Genomic DNA, 22,446 nt, shown 5'->3' on the forward strand with positions numbered 1-22,446 from the left:
CTGTGGCCCAAGGCAGCAGCTGCTATTCTTACCCCAGAGAGACTCAGTGCAGCACAGCTCCATTGCCAGCTGAAAGGTTAAATATCAGAATGGGGCCCAGCACCGTGGCCATGGCCATTCCCTGCTGGGATGTGCTGCCACACACAGCCCCAATGAGCACAAATTGTGTGCCACACACAGCCCTACTGCCAGTGACACAAACTGTGTGCCACACACAGCCCTACTGCCAGTGACACCAACTGTGTGCCACACACAGCCCCAGTGACACAAACTGTGTGCCACACACAGCCCTACTGCCAGTGACACCAACTGTGTGCCACACACAGCCCCAGTGACACAAACTGTGTAACTACACAGGCGTATCAGAGCTGCAGGAGACGCCCTGACTGGGCTGGTGGCTCTGACATGATGTTATGGACACTCAGCCCACCCTGCACCTTGACTCCCCCAGCCCTCTGGAGAGCTCAGGGAAGCCGTGTCCCAGCCAGGTACAGTCACTATGGGGCATCAGGCAGAGGACACTGAGCCCAGGACATCAGTGGGATGGTGACTCTGACAGCACAGGTGGCATCAGCTTTCTCCTCAGCTTGGGCCTTGTCACCTGACACCAAGTTCCTTTAGGAGCCTTGGCAGGAAGCCGACAGCATTATTCCTGGTGAGGGGAGCTGGGGGTGCTGCTCCCATGGCCCCACCAGGCTCCTGTCAGTCACAGGGAGCTCCCGGGGCAGCAGCTGACCAGGCCCTCTGCTCCAGGCCCCAGTGCCAGGGGATGGCAGCCTGGAGCCATCGAGGGGACCCTGCTCTGGGCCCTGCTCCTCTGCAGAGCAGCAGGGAGATCTCACTTCTGTGGGTTGGCCTTGGTCAGTGGAGGATCACAGTAACATGACCTGTGCTCAGGGAACACTTTATGAGTTCAAAAAGTGCTTTGAGAAATTAGTCAGTTAAAATTCCTCCGTGAGTACTTAGACACTGCATTCTGCTCAGGGATTCCATAAATACAAATTACTGGAGGTAGGAGAGCTCTGTAGAAGTGCCATTCTATGCTGATGATCCTTCCTGAGGGTCACTTTCAAAGGCAGGAAGTTGGGCTACACGAACCTTTGATCTCGCAAGGGCATCTTATTTTGGGTTATGAATGAGTTTCCTGCAGGGGTTAATACCATGCTCCTTCCTTATTTCCTTTTCCTTCCCCTTCCTTCCTGCTCTCATAGTTACTTGCTGCTTCAATTACCTCTTCCTGTCTGCCAGGTTGCCCACCCCACTCACCTGCTCTGTAATAAGAGCTCCTCAGCTGCTTGGCAGGGGATAGAAAGGGCATCCCAAGCGTCACCTCCTTGGATGGGATCTACTGCCCAGACCTCTTCCATTGATCCATCTGTGGAGACAGGAGGAGTGTGAATTGTGGCACATGAGTGGCATGCTCTGGAAACTACCCATCCTCTAATCCCAGATTATGGATTTACTTGCCTCTCATGTTCAGTTATTCAGTTTATTTTCCTCTCATGTTCAGCTTAAACTCACTCCAAGACTTCCAAGAATACCACTCTGTGGGAACCTACTTGGAAACAAATTTATAATTAAAGTTCCCCCTAGGACAGGTGCATTCACTTTATTTGACATGTAGTGAAGGTAAATCACAGTAAGAGCTACAGAAATTAATTTCTGACCAGAGCAGAAGGGACAGCAAGGCCACCACAGCCCCTCCATGGCCATCCTGTGACATTCAGCTTATCTTCACAGGTTCTCACACTTAGACACAGAAATTTTGAAAATTTCTTCACATTTGCCATGGTAAAGAACGGGTGGCCTATTCTTTACCTGCAGCTTTTAAGTCTTACCAGTTATGGTCCTCAGTAGTTCTTCCTTGGAAATAATTTATTGCTTCTAGCAATTGCTTCAGCCTATTCCTTCAGCCACATTTATTAGAAATAGAAATTAGTTCAATGGCTAATTTCCTAACCAGATGTCACATCAAAATTACAGACTGAGCATGTTCTGCTCATAACACTGAGCATTTTTCAACATTGAAAGCATGAACCTTGATGGAGCGACACTGAATTGAAAACCAGCCTTTTAATATGGAAAATGTGCTCTTACCCTGTCCAGGGCTCGGTGTTCAGTCATATCTGAGCAGAAGTACGGGGGTGAGCAGTGCTGCTGCAAGGCAGAGCTCTGACATTTCTGCTTGCCTTCTGCTAACATTCCTGGAAGCTCTCATTTTACACAGAGGGCAGCAGAAAAGCTGCTGCAGCAGGGGCTGAGCATTCCCTGTCAGACTGACCTCCCTCAGGCAGGCCTACCTCAGTGATAGCAGGGCTGACAGCAGCACTTGCAAGCCCAAAACCCTGCAAGGATTTAAGATCCCTTTATTTTTTTTTTTTTTTTTTTTGGCAGTGGGGGGAAATAATGAGCAAGTAATTCAGACTCCTTCCTACACCATTGTTCTTTCTAGAAGACTTGTAAGTATAGTTCTAAACTACATGACTTTTGTATCTGCCACTGTCAGTCTCTGCTGTTTTGAGGAGATGGTGATGTGTTTTTTACCTCAAAAGTGCTATATGTTAATGCCCTGATTCTAGAATTCAAATGTTGCCACTTATTTTGGAGGCATAGTATTCCACTATGTATGAATTACAGTCTGTCAAGAAAAAAACATTAGACTAGAAAGTGATATTCTAGCAGCTAAGTCTCACATTGCCATTAATGTTTTTTAAACTAGAATCAAGGCACTGAACAAAATACTTCCTTTTCTCTCTTTCTAGAATATAAGGACACTGATACTACATACTCATTTCCCAATAGAAGTTAATTTAGGCAATCTGTATCGAAATTATATCCTTTTTTTGAAAGTTTCCTGCAAATCCTAGCTGATAGCTAAGGGGAGGACTTGGCAATGACTGCCATTCAGTATTCTCAACGTAATGCCAAACAGTTTAGCAGACACAGGGAAAATAAAAGAGATGAAGGTGGTGTGTCAGTTATCCTAAAGGGACTGCAGAAATAACAGCAGGAAAAGAATTCAGAACAATTGCTCCTCCTGCTGCCCTGTACTCTCCAAAATGTGATGGTGTCATGAGGTCTCCATTTGGGTTGGAAAAGACTTCTAAAATCATTATGTTTCACCATTACCCCAGCACTGCCAAGTCTACCACTAAACCGTCTTTTAAATCTCTCCAGGGATGGGGAGTCCACTCCTGCCCTGGGCAGCCTGTTCCAGGGCTTGACAACCCTTTCAGAGAAGGAGGTGGACTTCCTTAAACATGATATCACTTCACTCCCTGGAGGAGGACTCAGCAAAGCCAACCACCTGCCCTTGCCACTGCATCCTAAACTCTGCCCAGTTGTAAAGAGAATTCTTTTATGAGAAAGAAAACACCACGGTAGTTATATTTCAGTCTGCAACAGAATTGTTTAAGTTACAATACAAAATTAACAATCATCCCAAAGAAAACGAAATGGAGAATGTTTTAATAATTTCGCTAATGGGGGGAATGAAATTAAGTTTTACAAGGAGGAAGAACATGGTGAAGAGCCCTGGTGTCTTACCCAGATAGTAGCTTGTTGTGTGAGAAATTTGGAGCCCTTGGAGGGGGAGAATGGGTCTCTGTCCCCATTCCAAAATATGCTAAAATTTCCAGGAAGTGTGGAATGCAGTGGGATTCCAACCAATGCATGAGAAACAGCTGGTGCCCTGATGGGTTTCTACCATGTTACTGTTACTTACTGTAAAATTTAAGGATTGAGACCAAGAAAACAAACTATTGATGCTGCCCTCAAAAAGTGAGCTGAGGGAGAGGTGCTGAATTCATTTGTCCAGTAAAGCCATCAGCCCTGCTGCACTGCAGTTCTCTTGGTTTCCCCATAAACCCTCTTAATGCCATATTAATTATATTAGTCACCTGCAGTCCTGTGATATACTAATGGATTCTTAAGTAGGAGCTTTCACTGTGTTTGGAAGCTTCACAAGTTCATCTATGAGTTCTCCATGATTTTTGGGCATCTGTATTTGAGGACTGAGAAGGAAAGGAATCTGCCATGAGATTACTAACCTGATGATGTGTCTGAAATCAGCTTCATTATGGGAAGAACACTTAAGCTGAGAAATAACAGGAATAACGGCAAATGTAGGAATTTTCCAAGGAAGAAGGGGAATGTGATCAGAATTATGGAGGCAATGTAGGGCAGTGTGCATCATGGGAGCATAGTATGGACTGTGTAGGCAGAATACACAGGGGATATGAGAAGGGTTTATGCTTTATGTCAAAGTTCTGCTTGCTTGTGCAGTAGTCCACTGTGGGGCTGCAGACATCCTGTCAGAGATAGGAGGAAAATGAGGGATGTTGTGATAGGGTCTGTTATGGGCCACCTGAAAGACACAAAGTAGTGAAGGGATTTCTACAACTAGTAGAAACTCAAGTCTCCTCTGCTTTAGGGAGGTTTTCAGCCATGTGGACATCTGCTGTGAGGGCAACAGCACCAGGCAAGCTCTGCCAGAAATTCTTAGGCAGTGCTGATTCAATATCCCAATGTAAATACTGGACAGGCAACACAGAGTATTGGAAGCAGGGATGAACTTGTGATAAATATGATCCCAGATGGCACCTCAGAATACAGCAAATATATGACTGCATGAAGGATCCAGCAGAAAGCTGGGGAGATAAACAACAGAATTAGGACCCTAGACTTTGTAAGATTGGAATCCATTGCATTCCAGGAACTGCTAGTTAGCACACACTTTGCAGGAGCTGTGGAAGAGAAGAGACTGCTCAGGAGAGATGTGCTTTATAAACACATTTATATTGACTTCTGGGGGCTATTTTAACCCTTCATAAGATTACATGTATTGTCACAGATCAATTCTCCTACAGCTTTATTTTCAGCTATGTCCACAGCTGTATTTGAACCAGGTGAGTCAACACTGCTTTTCTTTCACACCCTAATTAGTGATTTCTACAAGCACTCCCTGGCAGTGAGTACTATAACCCAAAATAACATCTGCCCATACTGTATGGAGCAGCTGTATTCTCCTATGGGTGTTACATGAGTTGCTTGAGCAGTGTGGTAGCCCTTTCTTTATTTGCAGTTGGTATTTCTGTCCTGAAAGGACAGCTGCTGAGAAACGAGGAGATACTTGGTGAAGAGCCTGAAGCAAGAAACTTGAGGAACTTGAATTCCCTGAACAGCATGAGCATGGAGAAATTTTAACACAGGACTTCAGTGTTGGACATGGCAAGAGCTAGAAGGAATTCAGCTTCCCAGTTTTCATTTCTCCTGAGTGCAGTCTGTTCAGTATGAGTCTGCTGTTCAACCAAAAAAGGTGAACAGTGCCATGGTCAGTATACATTCCTCAGAAATGAATTACTCATACTGGCTGCAACCAGTATCTCCCTCCGAGTGAGGTGCCTCTCAAAACTCATGAACTCTCAAGTTTGTGAAAAATGGAAGACTGATTTTCAAAAAATTCACCAAAAGATGATTCACCAGAGTGATATCCTCCACTCCCTGAGGCTCAGCTCTTGCCCACTGAGAAATTCCAAGACATTTGAAGTAAAAATTTCACTGAACTCAGAGGGAACTTTTAACAGGTGTAACCCTTGAACATTTATACACGCACCTTTGTGTCTGTGTGTGTGCTTGTGTGAGTTCATTTAAGCACTCTACAGTAAGTATAGTTTTAATGTTGCTATCTGGGATCTCTAATTAAGTCACTGTTGCAATTATAGTAAATCCATTTGACTCACTTTTTGAATGTCAATTTAGCCAATGATTAAGTCTTGATAAAACCCTTTACACCCTTTACAAACTGTTGATCAGGTCTGGTATTGTGATTAGATCCAACTGCACCTAGACTCTGTCAGGAGTTTAGAAGTCAAGGGGCCCTCTGTGAACCTCGTAATTCAACAGGATGATTTTTCTTATACTTTTTACCTTACCCTTTGTATGCCCAGTTGTTGTGCAAATAATTCTAAAAGAATTCTTAGTAGATTTTTCTTGATCTTTGTAGCAAGTAATACAGCAAACCTTGCCATCAAACTTTGTTGTGTTTTTGCAAATTTATTGCAAATTTATTGAACCCTCTTTCACTAATTTATTGAACCTTTCACTAATGCCTTTGATGGTGATACTTTAAGCAACCTTAACTCATTTGCAACATTTGAGTCCTCAACAGTCAGCTCAGGAATCTATTCAAGAGCTCCATATCAAAGCAGAGTCTCCCATTACTTGGGATCAGGCTCCCAACTCACTTTATTTCAAATAATTTCAGCTATTGAGAGTGTCATATACCGAAAACTCAGCTGTAATAGAATTTTACTTCATGCTTTTTAGAAAATACCACTGAAAAGTGGCCCCCAACATTATTTTCTAGTTTTTGACATATTTTCCTTATTCCTCCCAATGCATATGTTCCTAAAGCATCATAGGCATTGTCATCACCATTACATGACTGAAAAGTTGTGGTATAAACATACCAAGGAAACTACCATGGGTCAAGGAGCAAATCACTGAGAAAGGCAGCAATAGAACCATGCAAGTTCTCTAAGTGCCTTGAGTAGTCTAGATTCTCTCCTTAACACTCTTGACAAATTATTTATAGATGTATTCACGTAGTCAGTAAGATATAAAAATGTTCTAATTATATCATTCAAATCAAGCGACAATTATGCCCTTAGTTTGACAGACAATGCTTGGCCAAAAAAGGTTTGCCAGAAATGTTTTGCCCGAAGAAAGGGGGACCATCTGCATCATCTTCAGATGGGACACTATAAAATCTGCCAGAGACAAGTCTAGCCGGTCCCTGCAGAAGGCTTCCAGGTAAGTGCATGCATTTCATGAGCTTGAAGAAAGAGGAAAATGTCCTTGCAATATCCTGTTTCATTTCTTCTGTCTCTAACAACCATTTCCATGAGGGAGTGCCCATGTGAACAAACCTTTTCAGTGTAATTTTGTTGCATGCCTGTGTTTTCAATCTACAGTATTTTATGGACTTGTGTTCAGCAACAAGAAACAACTGCCATTCCTATTTTACAGGGCTGGCCATATTCCAGGATACAAGCTGTTACCCAAAGGTAATACAGTGAATAATCCATTCCTAATCTATTTTCTAGGACAGGACTTTTAAAGAGCTGCACAAATTCTCTTCATAAATCCTCTTATATTCCAGCTGAATTTGCTTAGGCTAGATAGTTGGAAATAGGGAGGATCTAGCAAATGAAGTAATTTTTAACTTTTAATAGAAAAGATAATCCTTTCAGCAAGAAAGAAGTCTCTTAAAGACTCATTGCTCATAATTAAGGACCTGAACAGAGACTGATTTTTCTATAAGATTCTTTTATGTGAAAAACTCAAACCTTGTCAGAATTCAGGGTGACTTACCAAACTGCACTCAATTCAGATGGTCTGTTTACTGTTACAAGATCTACATGTTGTAGAAGTCTAAGTTTTACTCTTGGGTTCAGACTAGGGTACTTTTAACTTCAAATCAAAGTGGATTTAATTGGTTTCTTCCTAAGAGTTTATTTTGAAGAATAACTAGGAATTTATTTGTTAAAGAGCAAGGACCAAGGAGCCTTCTCATTGGTATTAATTGTATTATTCTTCTTGATGACCAATAACATTTTGTTCTTCACAAGACACCTCTGCTGACGAGCTTTCATTAGAGGACAGACATGGCCTCTGGAGATGCCGAGATGGCTGTTTTTGGGGAGGCGGCTCCTTACCTCCGAAAATCGGAAAAGGAGAGAATTGCAGCCCAGAACAAACCCTTTGATGCCAAGTCATCGGTCTTTGTGACTCATCCCAAAGAATCCTTTGTGAAAGGGACAATCACGAGCAGGGAATCGGGCAAAGTCACTGTCAAGACTGAAGGGGGAGAGGTGAGTCAAAAACAAAGCTGAAGGATAACATTTGATCCCCATTTTGAGCTTTTAGGTGATATATGTGGATCTTTCTGTTTCCTTGGCAGACCCTGACCGTGAAGGAAGACCAAGTCTTCTCCATGAACCCTCCCAAGTATGACAAAATCGAGGACATGGCCATGATGACCCACCTCCACGAACCCGCCGTGCTGTACAACCTCAAAGAGCGTTACGCAGCCTGGATGATCTACGTAAGTGGCAGCAGCAGCTTCCTCTGGGCAGCCTCAGGAGCTGCTGGGCCAGGCTCAGGGGAAGGCAACGTGCTGTGTCCCTTCCTCACAGACCTACTCGGGTCTCTTCTGCGTCACTGTCAACCCCTACAAGTGGCTGCCGGTGTACAACCCCGAGGTGGTGTTGGCCTACCGAGGCAAGAAGCGCCAGGAGGCCCCTCCACACATCTTCTCCATCTCTGACAACGCCTATCAGTCCATGCTGACTGGTGAGTGCTTGATTTCCTTTGAGCTGCTCTTGAAATTGTCTTATCTGTAGAGGGGAAATGCAGGGTATTCTCTGGAAATATCATGCCACACTTAAAAAAAATTGTGTGTGCGAAATTTATAGAAGATTAATGCACTTAACTCTAATGGTCTGTGAGAGCTGAGTGTCAGTGTTCTCATTAGAATCACTAAAGACCTGGACATAACCTAGAGGGTGTAAATTCACTGGAAAGAAATCACCTATTTTGTGGTGTAGACCTTATGCCTATAATGGAATTTACATATATGTATGGAGTTATGTATCTTAATCACTAAATTAGTCTCAGACAGAGAGTACAGGGTACAGTTAAATGATACCTACCCTATAAATGATGTGCATAATATCAATTTAAATTTTCAAGCATCATTGCTGACAAATAAAACAGAAAGCTCTACCTTAAAGAGGTATGTAAGCCTCACCTGAGGCACTTAATATGTAAATGGATTTCATTACGTAGATGATGGCCATGTGATCCAAGTTACATACAGCCTTTAATGATTTCTGGAACTCGTACACTGGTCTGTAGCTGCATCTGTAAATCATTTGCACTATATAGTGAAAAGTAAGCTTCATAAAACAATATGAGGGGAAAAATAAAGCTTTTAGCATTTAAATTGAGCGACTTCAAAAAATTTCTTTCTGCTTTTCCCTCTTCCTTTCACCTCTTATTTTCTCTTCCCTATATATTCATTGAAATAGAAGGTGTGCAGACTTTTAGAACTTCTACTCCTGTTCTTTTCTTAGACTCTGGGAAATCCATTCAGAATAGAAAAATGAAAAATTAATCTTGTTGATGTATAATCTAAAGAATGCATAATTTTTGAATATATAGGGATTAAAAAATAGAGGTGAAAAAGGATGAAATATGTTGGTCAGATGTATCTGTAATTAATGATGCCTCCAAACTTTGATAAGATTATTCTACAGACTTTTAGCTTCAGAAGAATTTACATACAAAACAATTACAACCTCAATATTATCATAATCTGTACTTGCCTATTAAAAGAGAAATAAGTAGCTTGATGGAAAGACAATGTCAGGAAAGGCATAAGACTACTGAAGTTTCTCTGCAGTGATTCCTCTATAGAACCAGTTGCTAAGAGCTGCAGTACTGCTGACAGCATCAAAAGTACCCACTAGAATTCCCTGGGCACTTTTTTCTATTTTCTGTTCCTGGATCTTCTGGAAGCTCCAGCTCTTATTTTTCTCCTAGTTCTTGAATTTCTTATTTGTCTTTTCTTATCTCTGTTTCTTACCTCTGTCTCTTCACAGATCGGGAGAACCAGTCCATCCTGATCACGTACGTACACCCCCTGCGCGGGTCCCTGCGGGGCTGCCCGGTGCCAGGGCACCTCCTGCCTGACCACGCACCCTCTGCTTCTCTCTTGCCTTTGGCAGCGGAGAATCCGGGGCCGGGAAGACTGTGAACACAAAGCGTGTCATCCAGTACTTTGCAACAATTGCAGCCAGCGGGGACAAGAAGAAGGAGGAACATGCATCAGGCAAAATGCAGGTAAATTAGCAGACACATCTTGGGATCAATGCTTTCCTTTGTTCTTGACATGATTTTTGGAAAGGATAACTAGCAATAATTATCACCCTCCAGGGAACACTTGAGGATCAAATCATCAGTGCCAACCCACTGCTGGAGGCCTTTGGAAACGCCAAGACCGTGAGGAACGACAACTCCTCACGCTTTGTGAGTTCTTACTTGGCACAACTGACAACACCAATTTGAATATTCTTGCTGTCCAGATTGGTAAAATAAATCTCAACTGACTTTCCTGCTGCTTTCAGGGTAAATTCATCAGAATCCACTTTGGTGCCACAGGCAAACTGGCTTCTGCTGACATTGAAACTTGTAAGACACCCTTCTGACCTGATCCCCCTTCCCTCCAGTCTTCCCCTCTTCTTGTGCTTGACTGTGTCCTACTTTCCTCACCAGATCTGCTGGAGAAGTCCAGAGTCACTTTCCAGCTCAAGGCGGAAAGGAGCTACCACATCTTTTATCAGATCATGTCTAACAAGAAGCCAGAGCTAATTGGTAGGAAAGATCATTAACTTTTTTTGAAGGAAGATCACTGAGCAATAGTTCACTGTGTTATCTGGAAACTAAATTAAGCTTGTTTTTCTCCTTCTGTTGCTTTCAGACATGCTTCTCATTACTACCAACCCTTATGATTTCCACTTTGTGAGTCAAGGTGAGATCACAGTTCCCAGCATTGATGACCAGGAGGAGCTGATGGCCACAGATGTGAGTAACTTTACCAAATGACCATCTGGTGTACTTGAGCCCTGGTATATGTACATTGTGTTTCTGTTGCCAGAGTGCTATTGACATCCTGGGCTTCAGTGCTGATGAGAAAACAGCCATCTACAAGCTGACAGGGGCTGTCATGCACTATGGGAACTTGAAGTTCAAGCAGAAGCAGCGTGAGGAGCAGGCAGAGCCTGATGGCACTGAAGGTATCAGCAGTCTGCAAGTTTTCCAAAGGAGTTAGTCTTTATTACATAAGGACGTATGCAGATTTCAGGCTTTAAATGTATAAACTAAGAATAACATTAGTTACTCCATGACTAGATGCCAGTTGAGGCATTTATCTCATTTCATTGTATCTGTACTTTTTCCTCTGTGACTACTATATAAGAGATCCAGTGTACACCGACAGGAAGCCAGGAGACTTGCATGTCAATTGCTGTAACATTGCTAATCATACTTAAGTTGAAATACACCTTGCAACCTCTGCTGTAGTATGGAGCAGTGAAATGGTTCAGCCCTAACAAGAAGGCTGTGCTCCTCTTCACACTTACCTACTGGAGAGAACTCTGACATGAGATGTGTACTTCATTAGTCTCTGCACAGCTGGAAGGACAGTCCGTACCTCCATCTTTCTGAGAGATAAATCCTCCTGCTATATGACTAAAAAGTTTGAAGTTCCATACTGACACCTGAAAGAGGATAAAGACAATGAGCTCTCTTGAAGAATGTTTGCAGAAACTGAAGCTCAGAAAGAGTTATGGACTCTGAGTCCTGAACACAAAAAGAGAAATTAGCTTTTTATCTTTGACAGATACTGTTGTGCAACCTTGTGGATAACACTACTGGGACAGTCAAGCACTGATTTTAGGAATTTTTGAATATCTACTCTTCTATCTTTTCTGGTGATAGTTGCTGACAAGGCTGCCTACCTGATGGGTCTGAACTCAGCAGACCTGCTCAAGGCCCTCTGCTACCCCCGAGTCAAGGTGGGGAATGAATACGTGACCAAAGGCCAAACTGTGCAGCAGGTAGAAAAAATATGGTAACGTGGAGCATGCTGTGATGGTTCCCATTGATTCTTCTCTGCTGTGTATAGTAATCTCCAAAGCTTTCTCTATGCTTTAGGTGAACAATTCAGTGGGTGCCCTGGCAAAGGCTGTCTATGAGAAGATGTTCCTGTGGATGGTTGTTCGCATCAACCAGCAGCTGGACACGAAGCAGCCCAGGCAGTACTTCATTGGTGTCCTGGACATTGCTGGCTTTGAGATCTTTGATGTAAGGAGCACAGTTTTCCTAGCATTTTTGTAGAACTATAATTGAGAATTTTGAAATATATTTCATAGAAGTGACTATCTCCCTAAACTTAATCATACGGCTTTTGGAATCATGTTTTTAATCCTGAAAAAACAGTAGAATAGAAAAATAATTTTCTAATTGCTCTAAATAAGAAAACTCTCTTTTCTAAATACAAAGCCTATCCTAGAGAGATAGCAAAGGAAAACAACACAGGGAGAGGACTTGTACTTAAAGTATAAAACATGGTGAATTAGGATTGTACAAGAAAACACCTTGGTATTATTGCTGATCCTTGAAAGCATTGTATGTCTTTTTATGTCTGGCAGTTCAACAGCTTTGAGCAGCTGTGCATCAACTTCACCAATGAGAAACTGCAACAGTTCTTCAACCACCACATGTTCGTGCTGGAGCAGGAGGAGTACAAGAAGGAAGGAATTGAATGGACATTCATTGACTTTGGGATGGACCTGGCTGCCTGCATTGAGCTCATTGAGAAGGTATCCTTCCTGTTCAAGTTTAATATAAATTGGGTGTTCTATGCTTGCCAGGAGAAACAACTAAGAAGTACATGAGAATATTTTGGCCTCTTCAAATATATGCTTTGAGAAAGTGGCAACAGGGTATAAGAGTTTTTGGAGCTCATTACTCAGATATCAGGACTTTTGGTGAGAGAATTCATTGCCAAATTACAAAATGAAGGGAAAAAGGTGGTCATGTTCTCTAAGTACTTATCAGTAAACAGATTTTATGGAGAGAACAGTAATTTACATTGTCATATCTACAATAATTTCATCAGCAAAGGCATTTCCATAATTTTGAATGAAACAGCAGCACTGAAAAAAAGTAGAGCCTTAGTTGATTTTCTCTGACTTAAAGTCCCTATGGGAACAGCTTCCTTTTCTGTCTTCAGCAACTTTCCAACCAAGTGATGTCTCCTTTCTCATCTGTTTCTCCCTCTTGTCTGTCATAATCTCTCCCAGCCCATGGGCATCTTCTCCATCCTGGAAGAGGAGTGCATGTTCCCCAAGGCAACTGACACCTCTTTCAAGAACAAGCTCTATGACCAGCACCTGGGCAAGTCCAACAACTTCCAGAAGCCCAAGCCTGCCAAAGGCAAGGTTGAGGCCCACTTCTCCCTGGTGCACTACGCTGGCACAGTGGACTACAACATCTCTGGCTGGCTGGAGAAGAACAAGGACCCTCTGAATGAAACTGTCATTGGGCTGTACCAGAAATCATCTGTGAAGACCCTGGCTGTACTCTTTGCCAACTATGGTGGAGCAGATGCAGGTCAGTTTTATGAAAAGTGTATTTTTAATGTGGGACAATTGTAATGGAATTAAAGGCATAAACACTAAATATTCAAAGTTGTTTCCTGTTAATTTAAAAAAAAAAATTTGTTTTCCTTTATTCAATTCACAGAGACTGGAGGTGGCAAGAAGGGAGGCAAGAAGAAGGGTTCTTCCTTCCAGACTGTCTCAGCTCTTTTCCGGGTATAGTAGTATATCTGTTATCTCTGAAATTTGAAGAAAGGGGGTTAGCTAATATTAAATTTGAAAGAGATATTTTATATTACTGTAAAGGGGGTAAATTTCTTTGGAAATTCCACATCAAGTTTTTCAGGGTCAATTTTAACATGGCAAGTATGTCCAAAAATAAGCATTCAGTCTTCAAAATCATGTAGGAGAATCTCAACAAGCTGATGACCAATCTGCGGAGCACTCACCCCCATTTTGTGCGCTGTATCATCCCCAATGAGACTAAAACACCTGGTAAGAACCCCAAGCAGAAAGATCCTTGCTCTGATACATCCATTCCCCTCTGCACTGCAATCTGGGCCATTCATTTGTGCTCTGCATTGCCAGGTGCCATGGAGCACGAGCTGGTGCTGCACCAGCTGCGCTGTAACGGCGTGCTGGAAGGGATCAGGATTTGCAGGAAAGGCTTCCCCAGCAGAGTCCTCTATGCTGACTTCAAACAGAGGTGAGAGCTCTGTGCTTGTCAGCACCGTTAAAAGCAATATTGGTTCATTCATGGGTCCATTTTGGCTCTGCTCTGTTTTCAAAAACAGTTGATGGGGCTTAGTGGCTACTGTGTGTTGGTTGGAAAAAAAGAGCCTTATCTTCCTTTGATTCCACAGATACAAGGTGCTTAATGCCAGTGCCATCCCTGAGGGACAGTTCATCGATAGCAAGAAGGCTTCTGAGAAGCTCCTTGGGTCAATCGATGTGGACCACACCCAGTACAAATTTGGACACACCAAGGTATAAACCCTCCATTCTCTGCCAGCCTGGGCTTTGCTCTCTCTACCTGACAGTGATGTGCTGCAACATTGCCTCTCTCTTTGAAGGTGTTCTTCAAAGCTGGGCTGATAGGGATCCTAGAGGAGATGAGGGATGAGAAGCTGGCACAGCTCATCACCCGCACCCAGGCCAGGTGCAGGGGCTTCCTGATGAGGGTGGAGTACCAGAGAATGGTGGAGCGGAGGTACACCGTCCTCTTTCTCAGTTACAGAGTCATTCTGCTTGGGGGGAAGTGAAGACACTCAACACACTGAGAATATTCATTGTACTTTTTAATTATGCCTCAGGGAATCCATCTTCTGCATTCAGTACAACATTCGTGCATTCATGAATGTCAAACACTGGCCATGGATGAAGCTGTTCTTCAAGATCAAGCCCTTGCTGAAGAGTGCAGAGTCTGAGAAGGAGATGGCCAACATGAAACAGGAGTTTGAGAAAACCAAGGAGGAGCTTGCGAAGTCTGAGGCAAAGCGGAAGGAGCTTGAGGAGAAAATGGTGAAACTGATGCAGGAGAAAAATGACCTGCAACTCCAAGTACAGGCTGTGAGTTTATCACCTTTAGTTTATCAATCACAAAATTAGTCTATACATTCGGACTGTTCTTTATGAACAGAAGATCAGACTATAGAAGACCAAAAATCATATATTTGGAAAATTATCTGTCATATGTATGCAAAGGTGAGGAAACAAATTCTGGCAGTGATGTGGTAGGCACTCTGTCAGCCTGTACAAAGATACAGAGTTTCAACTGGGAGCCAGTGCTCTTGTCTTCAGAGGAAGGAGCCAAATGTAGATCCTCGACACTAGGTAGACCGATGAGTTAATTTTGTGGTAAAATGCAAACCACACTTGAAAGTGATATTTGTGAATGCAGGTGCAGGAAAAGCCATCCTCTCTTTGCTTGGTAATTAGCAGTTAAGATCCTTCTGTTGCTGGAGTTGAAGGTCAGGTTCAGATGCTACACAGTGATAAAACAGTCAGAGCAGATAAAGTTCAAAACTTTAGAATCTACAAAATTCTGTCTCTCCACCAGGAAGCAGATAGCTTGGCTGATGCTGAAGAAAGGTGTGACCAGCTCATCAAAACCAAAATCCAGCTGGAAGCCAAAATTAAGGAGGTGACTGAAAGGGCAGAGGATGAAGAGGAAATTAATGCTGAGCTGACAGCCAAGAAGAGGAAGCTGGAGGATGAATGTTCAGAGCTGAAGAAAGATATTGATGACCTTGAACTAACACTGGCCAAGGTGGAGAAGGAAAAACATGCCACTGAAAACAAGGTATTAGGTAGAACCTGTCACTGGCACTCTGGAAAGTCTTGTCTTGTTAGAAAGTTTTAAGCACCATTTTCTGTCTGTGCTTGCTCCCTTCTTCTCAAAGGTGAAAAACCTGACTGAGGAGATGGCAGCTTTGGACGAGACCATTGCCAAGCTGACAAAAGAAAAGAAAGCCCTCCAAGAGGCCCATCAGCAGACCCTGGATGACCTGCAGGCAGAGGAGGACAAAGTCAATACTCTGACCAAAGCCAAGACCAAGCTGGAACAGCAAGTGGATGATGTAAGCACACAGACCTAGAGCAGGAACAGGACAGGTATGGAGTCCAGCCTGGCTGGCAGAGCCCTGATGGTCTTGTTGTGTTTAGCTGGAAGGGTCCCTGGAGCAAGAGAAGAAACTGCGCGTGGACCTGGAGAGAGCCAAGAGGAAACTGGAAGGAGACCTGAAGCTGGCCCAGGACAGCATCATGGATTTGGAGAATGATAAGCAGCAGCTGGATGAGAAACTGAAGAAGTAAGTGTGGCTCTGGGACTCCTGAGTGCTGGGCTGCAGCACTTGTCTCTTTTCTTTGAGCTCTAACACGGTTCACTTGGCCCAAAGGAAAGACTTTGAAATCAGCCAAATCCAGAGCAACATTGAGGATGAGCAAGCCCTGGGTGTACAACTTCAAAAGAAAATCAAGGAGCTGCAGGCAAGTCTCTGTTCCTTCCCCTGCCTTGCTCAGGCTCAGCTCAGGCAGGAGGAGGGCACGGGTGTGAAGGGTCCCTGGTGTTCTGCAGGCCCGTATTGAGGAGCTGGAGGAGGAAATTGAGGCAGAGCGAACCTCTCGCGCTAAAGCAGAGAAGCATCGCGCTGACCTGTCCAGGGAGCTGGAGGAGATCAGCGAGCGCCTGGAAGAAGCAGGAGGGGCCACAGCAGCTCAGGTGGAGATGAACAAGAAGCGTGAGGCGGAATTCCAGAAGATGCGCCGTGACCTGGAAGAGGCCACGCTGCAGCACGAAGCCACGGCTGCCGCCCTGCGCAAGAAGCACGCGGACAGCACAGCTGAGCTGGGCGAGCAGATCGACAACCTGCAACGCGTGAAGCAGAAGCTGGAGAAGGAGAAGAGTGAGCTGAAGATGGAGATTGACGACTTGGCCAGCAACATGGAGTCTGTCTCCAAAGCCAAGGTACAGGTTTTCTGTCATGTTACTCTCCTATTATACTTGCCCTAATACATGATTTTGTTTCTGATTGTATTCTGTTATCACATCCAGTTGCATTGTTTTTCACCTTGAGGACAGAATGCTAGAACTTAGTGGTAGTTCTCTTTTTTTACATGACTTTGACGCACAGGCAAATCTGGAGAAGATGTGCCGCACACTGGAAGATCAGCTGAGTGAGATTAAGACCAAGGAAGAAGAGCATCAGCGCATGATCAATGACCTCAATGCTCAAAGAGCTCGTCTGCAGACAGAGTCAGGTGAGACATCCTACACCCCTCTGGAATGGAACAACCTGTAAGCAATGATAATGGGAAAAAAGATTGATGCTTTACTCAAATGGATCTATCCTCTGTAAGCTGGTATACTGTGCTTTAAAGAAATATTGGTTTAATATTGATTTTAAATTGCAATCTGTCTGAAAATTTTCTTAGGTGAATATTCGCGCCAGGTGGAAGAAAAAGATGGTTTGATATCTCAGTTATCCAGAAGCAAACAAGCATTCACTCAACAGATTGAGGAACTAAAGAGACATTTAGAGGAAGAAATAAAGGTAAAGTTACTTCCTGTAGGGAGTAGATTTTGGATTGGGAATCTGTTTTCTTTACAGATATTTCCTACTCTCACATAAAATCAGAATGTTAGCTGTATTGTTTTAATTTTTGAGCTATCAAGCAAGGTGAGAAATCTTACCTCCTCCCTCTCTGGTGTGAAATGCTGAGGAAGACATCTCCCCCAGTGTGGATACTGAGACAAGGAAAAACAATTCTAGGTCTTTAATCAATTTATGATGACATATGAAAAATTATTGAGATATATCTAAAAAGAAACTGCACATCTTAGTTTACTTTTTCACAGTGGCAATTGAAACTTTAAAGCATATTTAAAAGGATTCAATGATTTGCAGCTGTATAGCTGTCATTTAGCATTAACCCATCATCTCTCCTGAGAAGGCATTCTAGATTCTCAAAGCATGGACTGAATATGCCGCTTTTTCTCAGTCTGACTTTAAATGTCATAATCAAAGAATTTTCAAAAATTTTGATCAAATTAACATTTTACTATCTCACGGGAAATTAATTGTCCCAACCCAATTGCCCCCCAAGGCCAAGAACGCCCTGGCCCACGCCCTGCAGTCCTCTCGCCACGACTGTGACTTGCTCCGGGAACAATATGAGGAGGAGCAGGAGGCCAAGGGGGAGCTGCAGCGAGCCCTGTCCAAGGCCAACAGCGAAGTGGCCCAGTGGAGAACCAAATACGAGACGGACGCGATTCAGCGCACGGAGGAGCTCGAGGAGGCCAAGTATGTGGTGATAGAAAAAGCAGAAAAGTAAGACTGATAATTCAAAGGTGACATTGCAAGGGAAACATCACAGTATTATGAGGAATAAGTCATGGATATGATTTGGGGAAGAGCGAAAGAAAGTGAGAAGCTTTATCCTATAATATATTTAGTGCTATACTAAAGGCAAAGCCTAAGGACAGCATAAATGTAGCCCTTAACACTGTGTGACTGTAAACTGCAAAATGATCAGGCAGACTATAGTAAAAAGCACACATTTATACCCAGTAAAAATGTGTTCTTCCCAGGAAGAAGCTGGCCCAACGCCTGCAGGATGCAGAGGAACAGGTTGAGGCTGTCAATGCCAAATGTGCCTCCCTGGAAAAGACAAAGCAGAGGCTGCAGAATGAAGTGGAGGACCTGATGATTGACGTGGAGAAATCCAATGCTGCCTGCGCTGCTCTGGATAAGAAGCAGAAGAACTTTGACAAGGTCTTTTGGCCTCCAGCACCAGCACTCCTGGCCAGAGCACAGCCCCGTGATGGCCACAGCCCTGCTCACAGCCCGTTTCTCTGCAGATCCTGGCAGAATGGAAGCAGAAGTATGAGGAAACGCAGGCTGAGCTGGAGGCCTCGCAGAAGGAGTCGCGCTCTCTGAGCACGGAGCTGTTCAAGATGAAGAATGCCTATGAGGAGTCCTTGGACCACCTGGAAACAATGAAGCGGGAGAACAAGAACTTGCAGCGTAAGTCCCTCTGCTCCTCACTGGCCTTTCTCACTATCAGCCAGCACCACCATTGTTCATGGATCTGTGCCTGCAGGTCTGCAGAGATGCTTGTCACCTGGGTGGGACAGGGCCCTTCCCATTCTGCTCAGTGCCTGACCATGCCATTGATCTTTGTTCCCACAGAGGAGATTTCCGACCTCACGGAGCAGATTGCGGAGGGAGGAAAGGCAATTCATGAGCTGGAGAAAGTCAAGAAGCAGGTTGAGCAGGAGAAATCTGAAATCCAGGCTGCTCTGGAGGAAGCTGAGGTACATGACCACAATCACTGGTGTCTGCAGTAAATAGTAAATAGTAAATGGTGTCTGAGAAAATAGGGCTAACAAGGTCTGAGTTGTCCTCTCTTTTGGCTGGGGAGTGCAGACAGCTGAGATCTCTGGAAATTTTCTCTCATTCCCTAAAGGGAAGCAGTAGGTTTATTGGTGTTATCAATGTTTGTGTCCACTTGTCCAGGCCTCCCTGGAACATGAGGAGGGGAAGATCCTGCGCCTGCAGCTTGAGCTCAACCAAGTGAAGTCTGAGATTGACAGGAAGATAGCAGAGAAAGACGAGGAGATTGATCAGATGAAGAGAAACCACCTCCGAATCGTGGAGTCCTTGCAGAGCAGCCTGGATGCTGAGATCAGGAGCAGGAATGAAGCCCTGAGGCTGAAGAAGAAGATGGAGGGAGACCTGAATGAAATGGAGATCCAACTGAGTCATACCAACCGTGTGGCTGCAGAGGCACAAAAGAACCTGAGGAACACCCAGGCTGTGCTCAAGGTCCGTTCAGCTGAGCCACAGAAAAGAGAAAAATTATATCCCTGACATTTTTGCCACTCAAGAGACAGACACCTACAATTTCTTTTCTCTTTCTTTGCAGGACACCCAGATCCATCTGGATGATGCTCTCAGGACACAGGATGATCTGAAGGAGCAGGTGGCCATGGTGGAGCGCAGAGCAAACCTGCTGCAGGCTGAAATTGAGGAGCTCCGGGCAGCCCTGGAGCAGACGGAGCGGTCGAGGAAAGTGGCTGAGCAGGAGCTTCTGGATGCTGCTGAGCGTGTGCAGCTCCTCCATAGTCAGGTCAGGGCAGGGAGCAAAGAGCTCTGTTGACACTGACCAAACACAGAGGGCTGGACTTTACCAGAGAACCAGCAGCACTAGAAAGCCCTCTCTGCTACTGTCCCCAAGGAAAGGCGTGTTTTGCATCCGTTTCCCAAGTCCACACATGACATTTTGTAAACAACCATTGTAACAATAATTCCAGAATAAGAATTGGAAGCTGGAAGTCTTTGTTCAGGCATAAGATTTCTTATGGCAGGTTTTAGAATTCAACTCTTGCCATGTCCTTCCCATTGCACAGAACACCAGCTTGATCAACACCAAGAAGAAGCTGGAGACGGACATTGCCCAGATCCAGGGTGAAATGGAGGATACCATCCAGGAAGCCCGCAATGCTGAGGAAAAGGCCAAGAAGGCCATCACAGATGTGAGTTGGGCACTCCTGGCATTGCTGAGGATGAATGTACTCTCCCCAAAATATCTCCAGTCCCAAAATGGCTTTGACCTTTTGCTCTGACCAGGCGGCCATGATGGCAGAAGAGCTGAAGAAGGAGCAGGACACCAGTGCCCACCTGGAGAGGATGAAGAAGAACCTGGACCAGACGGTGAAGGACCTGCAGCACCGACTGGATGAGGCCGAGCAGTTGGCACTGAAGGGAGGGAAGAAGCAGATCCAGAAGCTGGAGGCCAGGGTGTGTAGGGCTGGGGCTGGGCCTGAGTGAGCGTGTCCTTGGAGAGACATTGTCAGGGAAGCTGCAGGGATGGGCTTGTCCTTGCAGGTGCGGGAGCTGGAAGGGGAGGTTGATGCTGAGCAGAAGCGCAGCGCTGAAGCCGTGAAGGGCGTGCGCAAGTACGAGCGGAGGGTGAAGGAACTCACCTACCAGGTAAGGCAGGAGCCCTCCTGCTCTCACAGGCCTTTCTCACAGTGAGTCACATTTTGCACACACCATCCCCAAGGGGAATTGTTAACCTCATGTAGTGCAGAACCAAGAATTGACTCTCTTTCCTGTTTGTCAAACACTCTAGTCTGAGGAAGACAGGAAGAATGTCCTCAGGCTGCAGGATCTGGTGGACAAGCTGCAAATGAAAGTGAAATCCTACAAGAGACAATCTGAGGAGGCCGTAAGTATCTCTCTGAGTGCTTGGCAAGAACCCCTTTCCCAGAGGGTAGTTTGGCCATTGAGGATACGAAGGTTTGAAGATGCCACTCATCAGTAATGGAGTTCTTCAAATTCTTTGAAAGGATCATAAATCAGACTTGCCAATGAGCCCTTAAGAAGACTATTGAGGAGGGCAAATGTTCCTAGCATTTTTTGCATTAGAACCAAAATGCAACCTGTAAGGAGTCTTATAACTGATATCAGTAATACAATGTATTAAGAAACTTTGAAAAAAAACCTTATTTTTAGAGTTTTGATAACAGATAGAGAAGATGTTGGAATTCCCCTCCCAAACCACTTTTGTTATGCTTTTATAATTGTACAAGGAACCTTTGCCTGTTTCCAGGCATGCAGCAGTCAGAGATGCCCCGAGAAGTCCTACAGACCCTGAATTTAAGATTGCCTGAGCACGTTTTCTTCATTGTGGAAACAGTCCAGCACACAGTAGGGCTTCTGGTTCAGTTAAGGCAATTTATGAGAGGAGCCCTCTTGTAATCGTTGTCTCTCATAAATTCCTAACCCCACTTAAGGATCTGCAGATGTAATTGAATATTTGATTCTGCACTAAAAAAATCACATTTCCAGCTGCCCATTTTGCTTCCTTCCCACATCCAAAACAGAATTACGTTTAAATCCCATTATGTTCCTTCTACAATGGATCTTCCTCAAAGGCAAGGATGACGGGTTATATGTGAAGGTGACATGTGAGCAGTGGAAGAAATGGGTGGAGATTTGTGCCTTCCTCCAAGGGAAAACCTGCAGCTCAACAAAGACAAGGTGCAAGAGGAACAAAGCCCCTGCCCTGGGCTTCTCACCACTGACTCCCTTTCCCCACACAGGAGGAGCTGTCCAATGTCAACCTCTCCAAGTTCCGCAAGATCCAGCACGAGCTGGAGGAAGCCGAGGAGCGGGCTGACATTGCAGAGTCACAGGTCAACAAGCTCCGAGCCAAGAGCCGGGAGTTCCATAGGAGGATAGAAGAGGAAGAGTGAGAATGTCACAAGGCACCAAAGTGACCCGAGGGCTGCACAAAATGTGAACCTCTTGGTCACTTTCCTTCTGCCATGAGCCTTTGTACCCACCTCAGTGTCTAGTGAATAAAGACTGTAGTAGATTCCTCTGCATACACACTATGGCCAGTGCTTTTGTTCTTCTTTGGGTTTTGTTTTCCTCTAGGTATTGCATTGCAGAAGAAGTATCCTTACTTTTCCTCTCTGGGAAAAGGGAGAAGCTGGTGCCAGTGCTGGATTGAGGATCTGCAAACTTAGAGGCTGGCCATTGCTGTGGAGACTCTTGAAAATCCAGCCTTTGCTCTCTCCTCTCTCCAGCAGCTTTTTGTCCAGCTCCTGCCTTCACATCCTCCTAATGCTTCTCCCATTGTCCTTTCAGCACAGCTTCTTTCTCATGGGAGAGTCAAGAGAGGGCGATCCTTTTGCTTTTTCCTTTTCCTA

At 44.4% G+C, this 22,446-nt stretch overlaps 1 protein-coding gene across 1 annotated transcript; it reads left to right on the forward strand.

Annotated features, from left to right (window-relative positions):
- Positions 1-6,742: 6,742 nt before the first annotated feature.
- Positions 6,743-22,119, forward strand: LOC128816892 (myosin heavy chain, skeletal muscle, adult-like). The gene is made up of 40 exons (XM_053994861.1): positions 6,743-6,813; positions 7,030-7,067; positions 7,632-7,874; positions 7,964-8,107; positions 8,199-8,355; positions 9,666-9,693; positions 9,792-9,906; positions 10,000-10,092; positions 10,191-10,254; positions 10,339-10,437; positions 10,544-10,647; positions 10,721-10,859; positions 11,563-11,681; positions 11,779-11,928; positions 12,276-12,446; positions 12,930-13,239; positions 13,372-13,442; positions 13,634-13,721; positions 13,815-13,932; positions 14,090-14,213; positions 14,300-14,436; positions 14,540-14,795; positions 15,286-15,528; positions 15,629-15,805; positions 15,891-16,036; positions 16,124-16,214; positions 16,303-16,692; positions 16,859-16,985; positions 17,160-17,278; positions 17,832-18,028; positions 18,316-18,499; positions 18,586-18,751; positions 18,917-19,041; positions 19,244-19,552; positions 19,653-19,856; positions 20,137-20,262; positions 20,357-20,527; positions 20,615-20,719; positions 20,862-20,957; positions 21,835-22,119. The coding sequence occupies exons 3-40, from the start codon at positions 7,668-7,670 to the stop codon at positions 21,985-21,987; spliced, it is 5,823 nt and encodes a 1,940-aa protein (XP_053850836.1). The 5' UTR covers positions 6,743-6,813; positions 7,030-7,067; positions 7,632-7,667; the 3' UTR covers positions 21,988-22,119.
- The last annotated feature ends 327 nt before the right edge of the window (positions 22,120-22,446 follow it).

The sequence above is a fragment of the Vidua macroura genome, chromosome 19 (assembly GCF_024509145.1).
Source record: "Vidua macroura isolate BioBank_ID:100142 chromosome 19, ASM2450914v1, whole genome shotgun sequence".
NCBI lineage: Eukaryota > Metazoa > Chordata > Aves > Passeriformes > Viduidae > Vidua > Vidua macroura.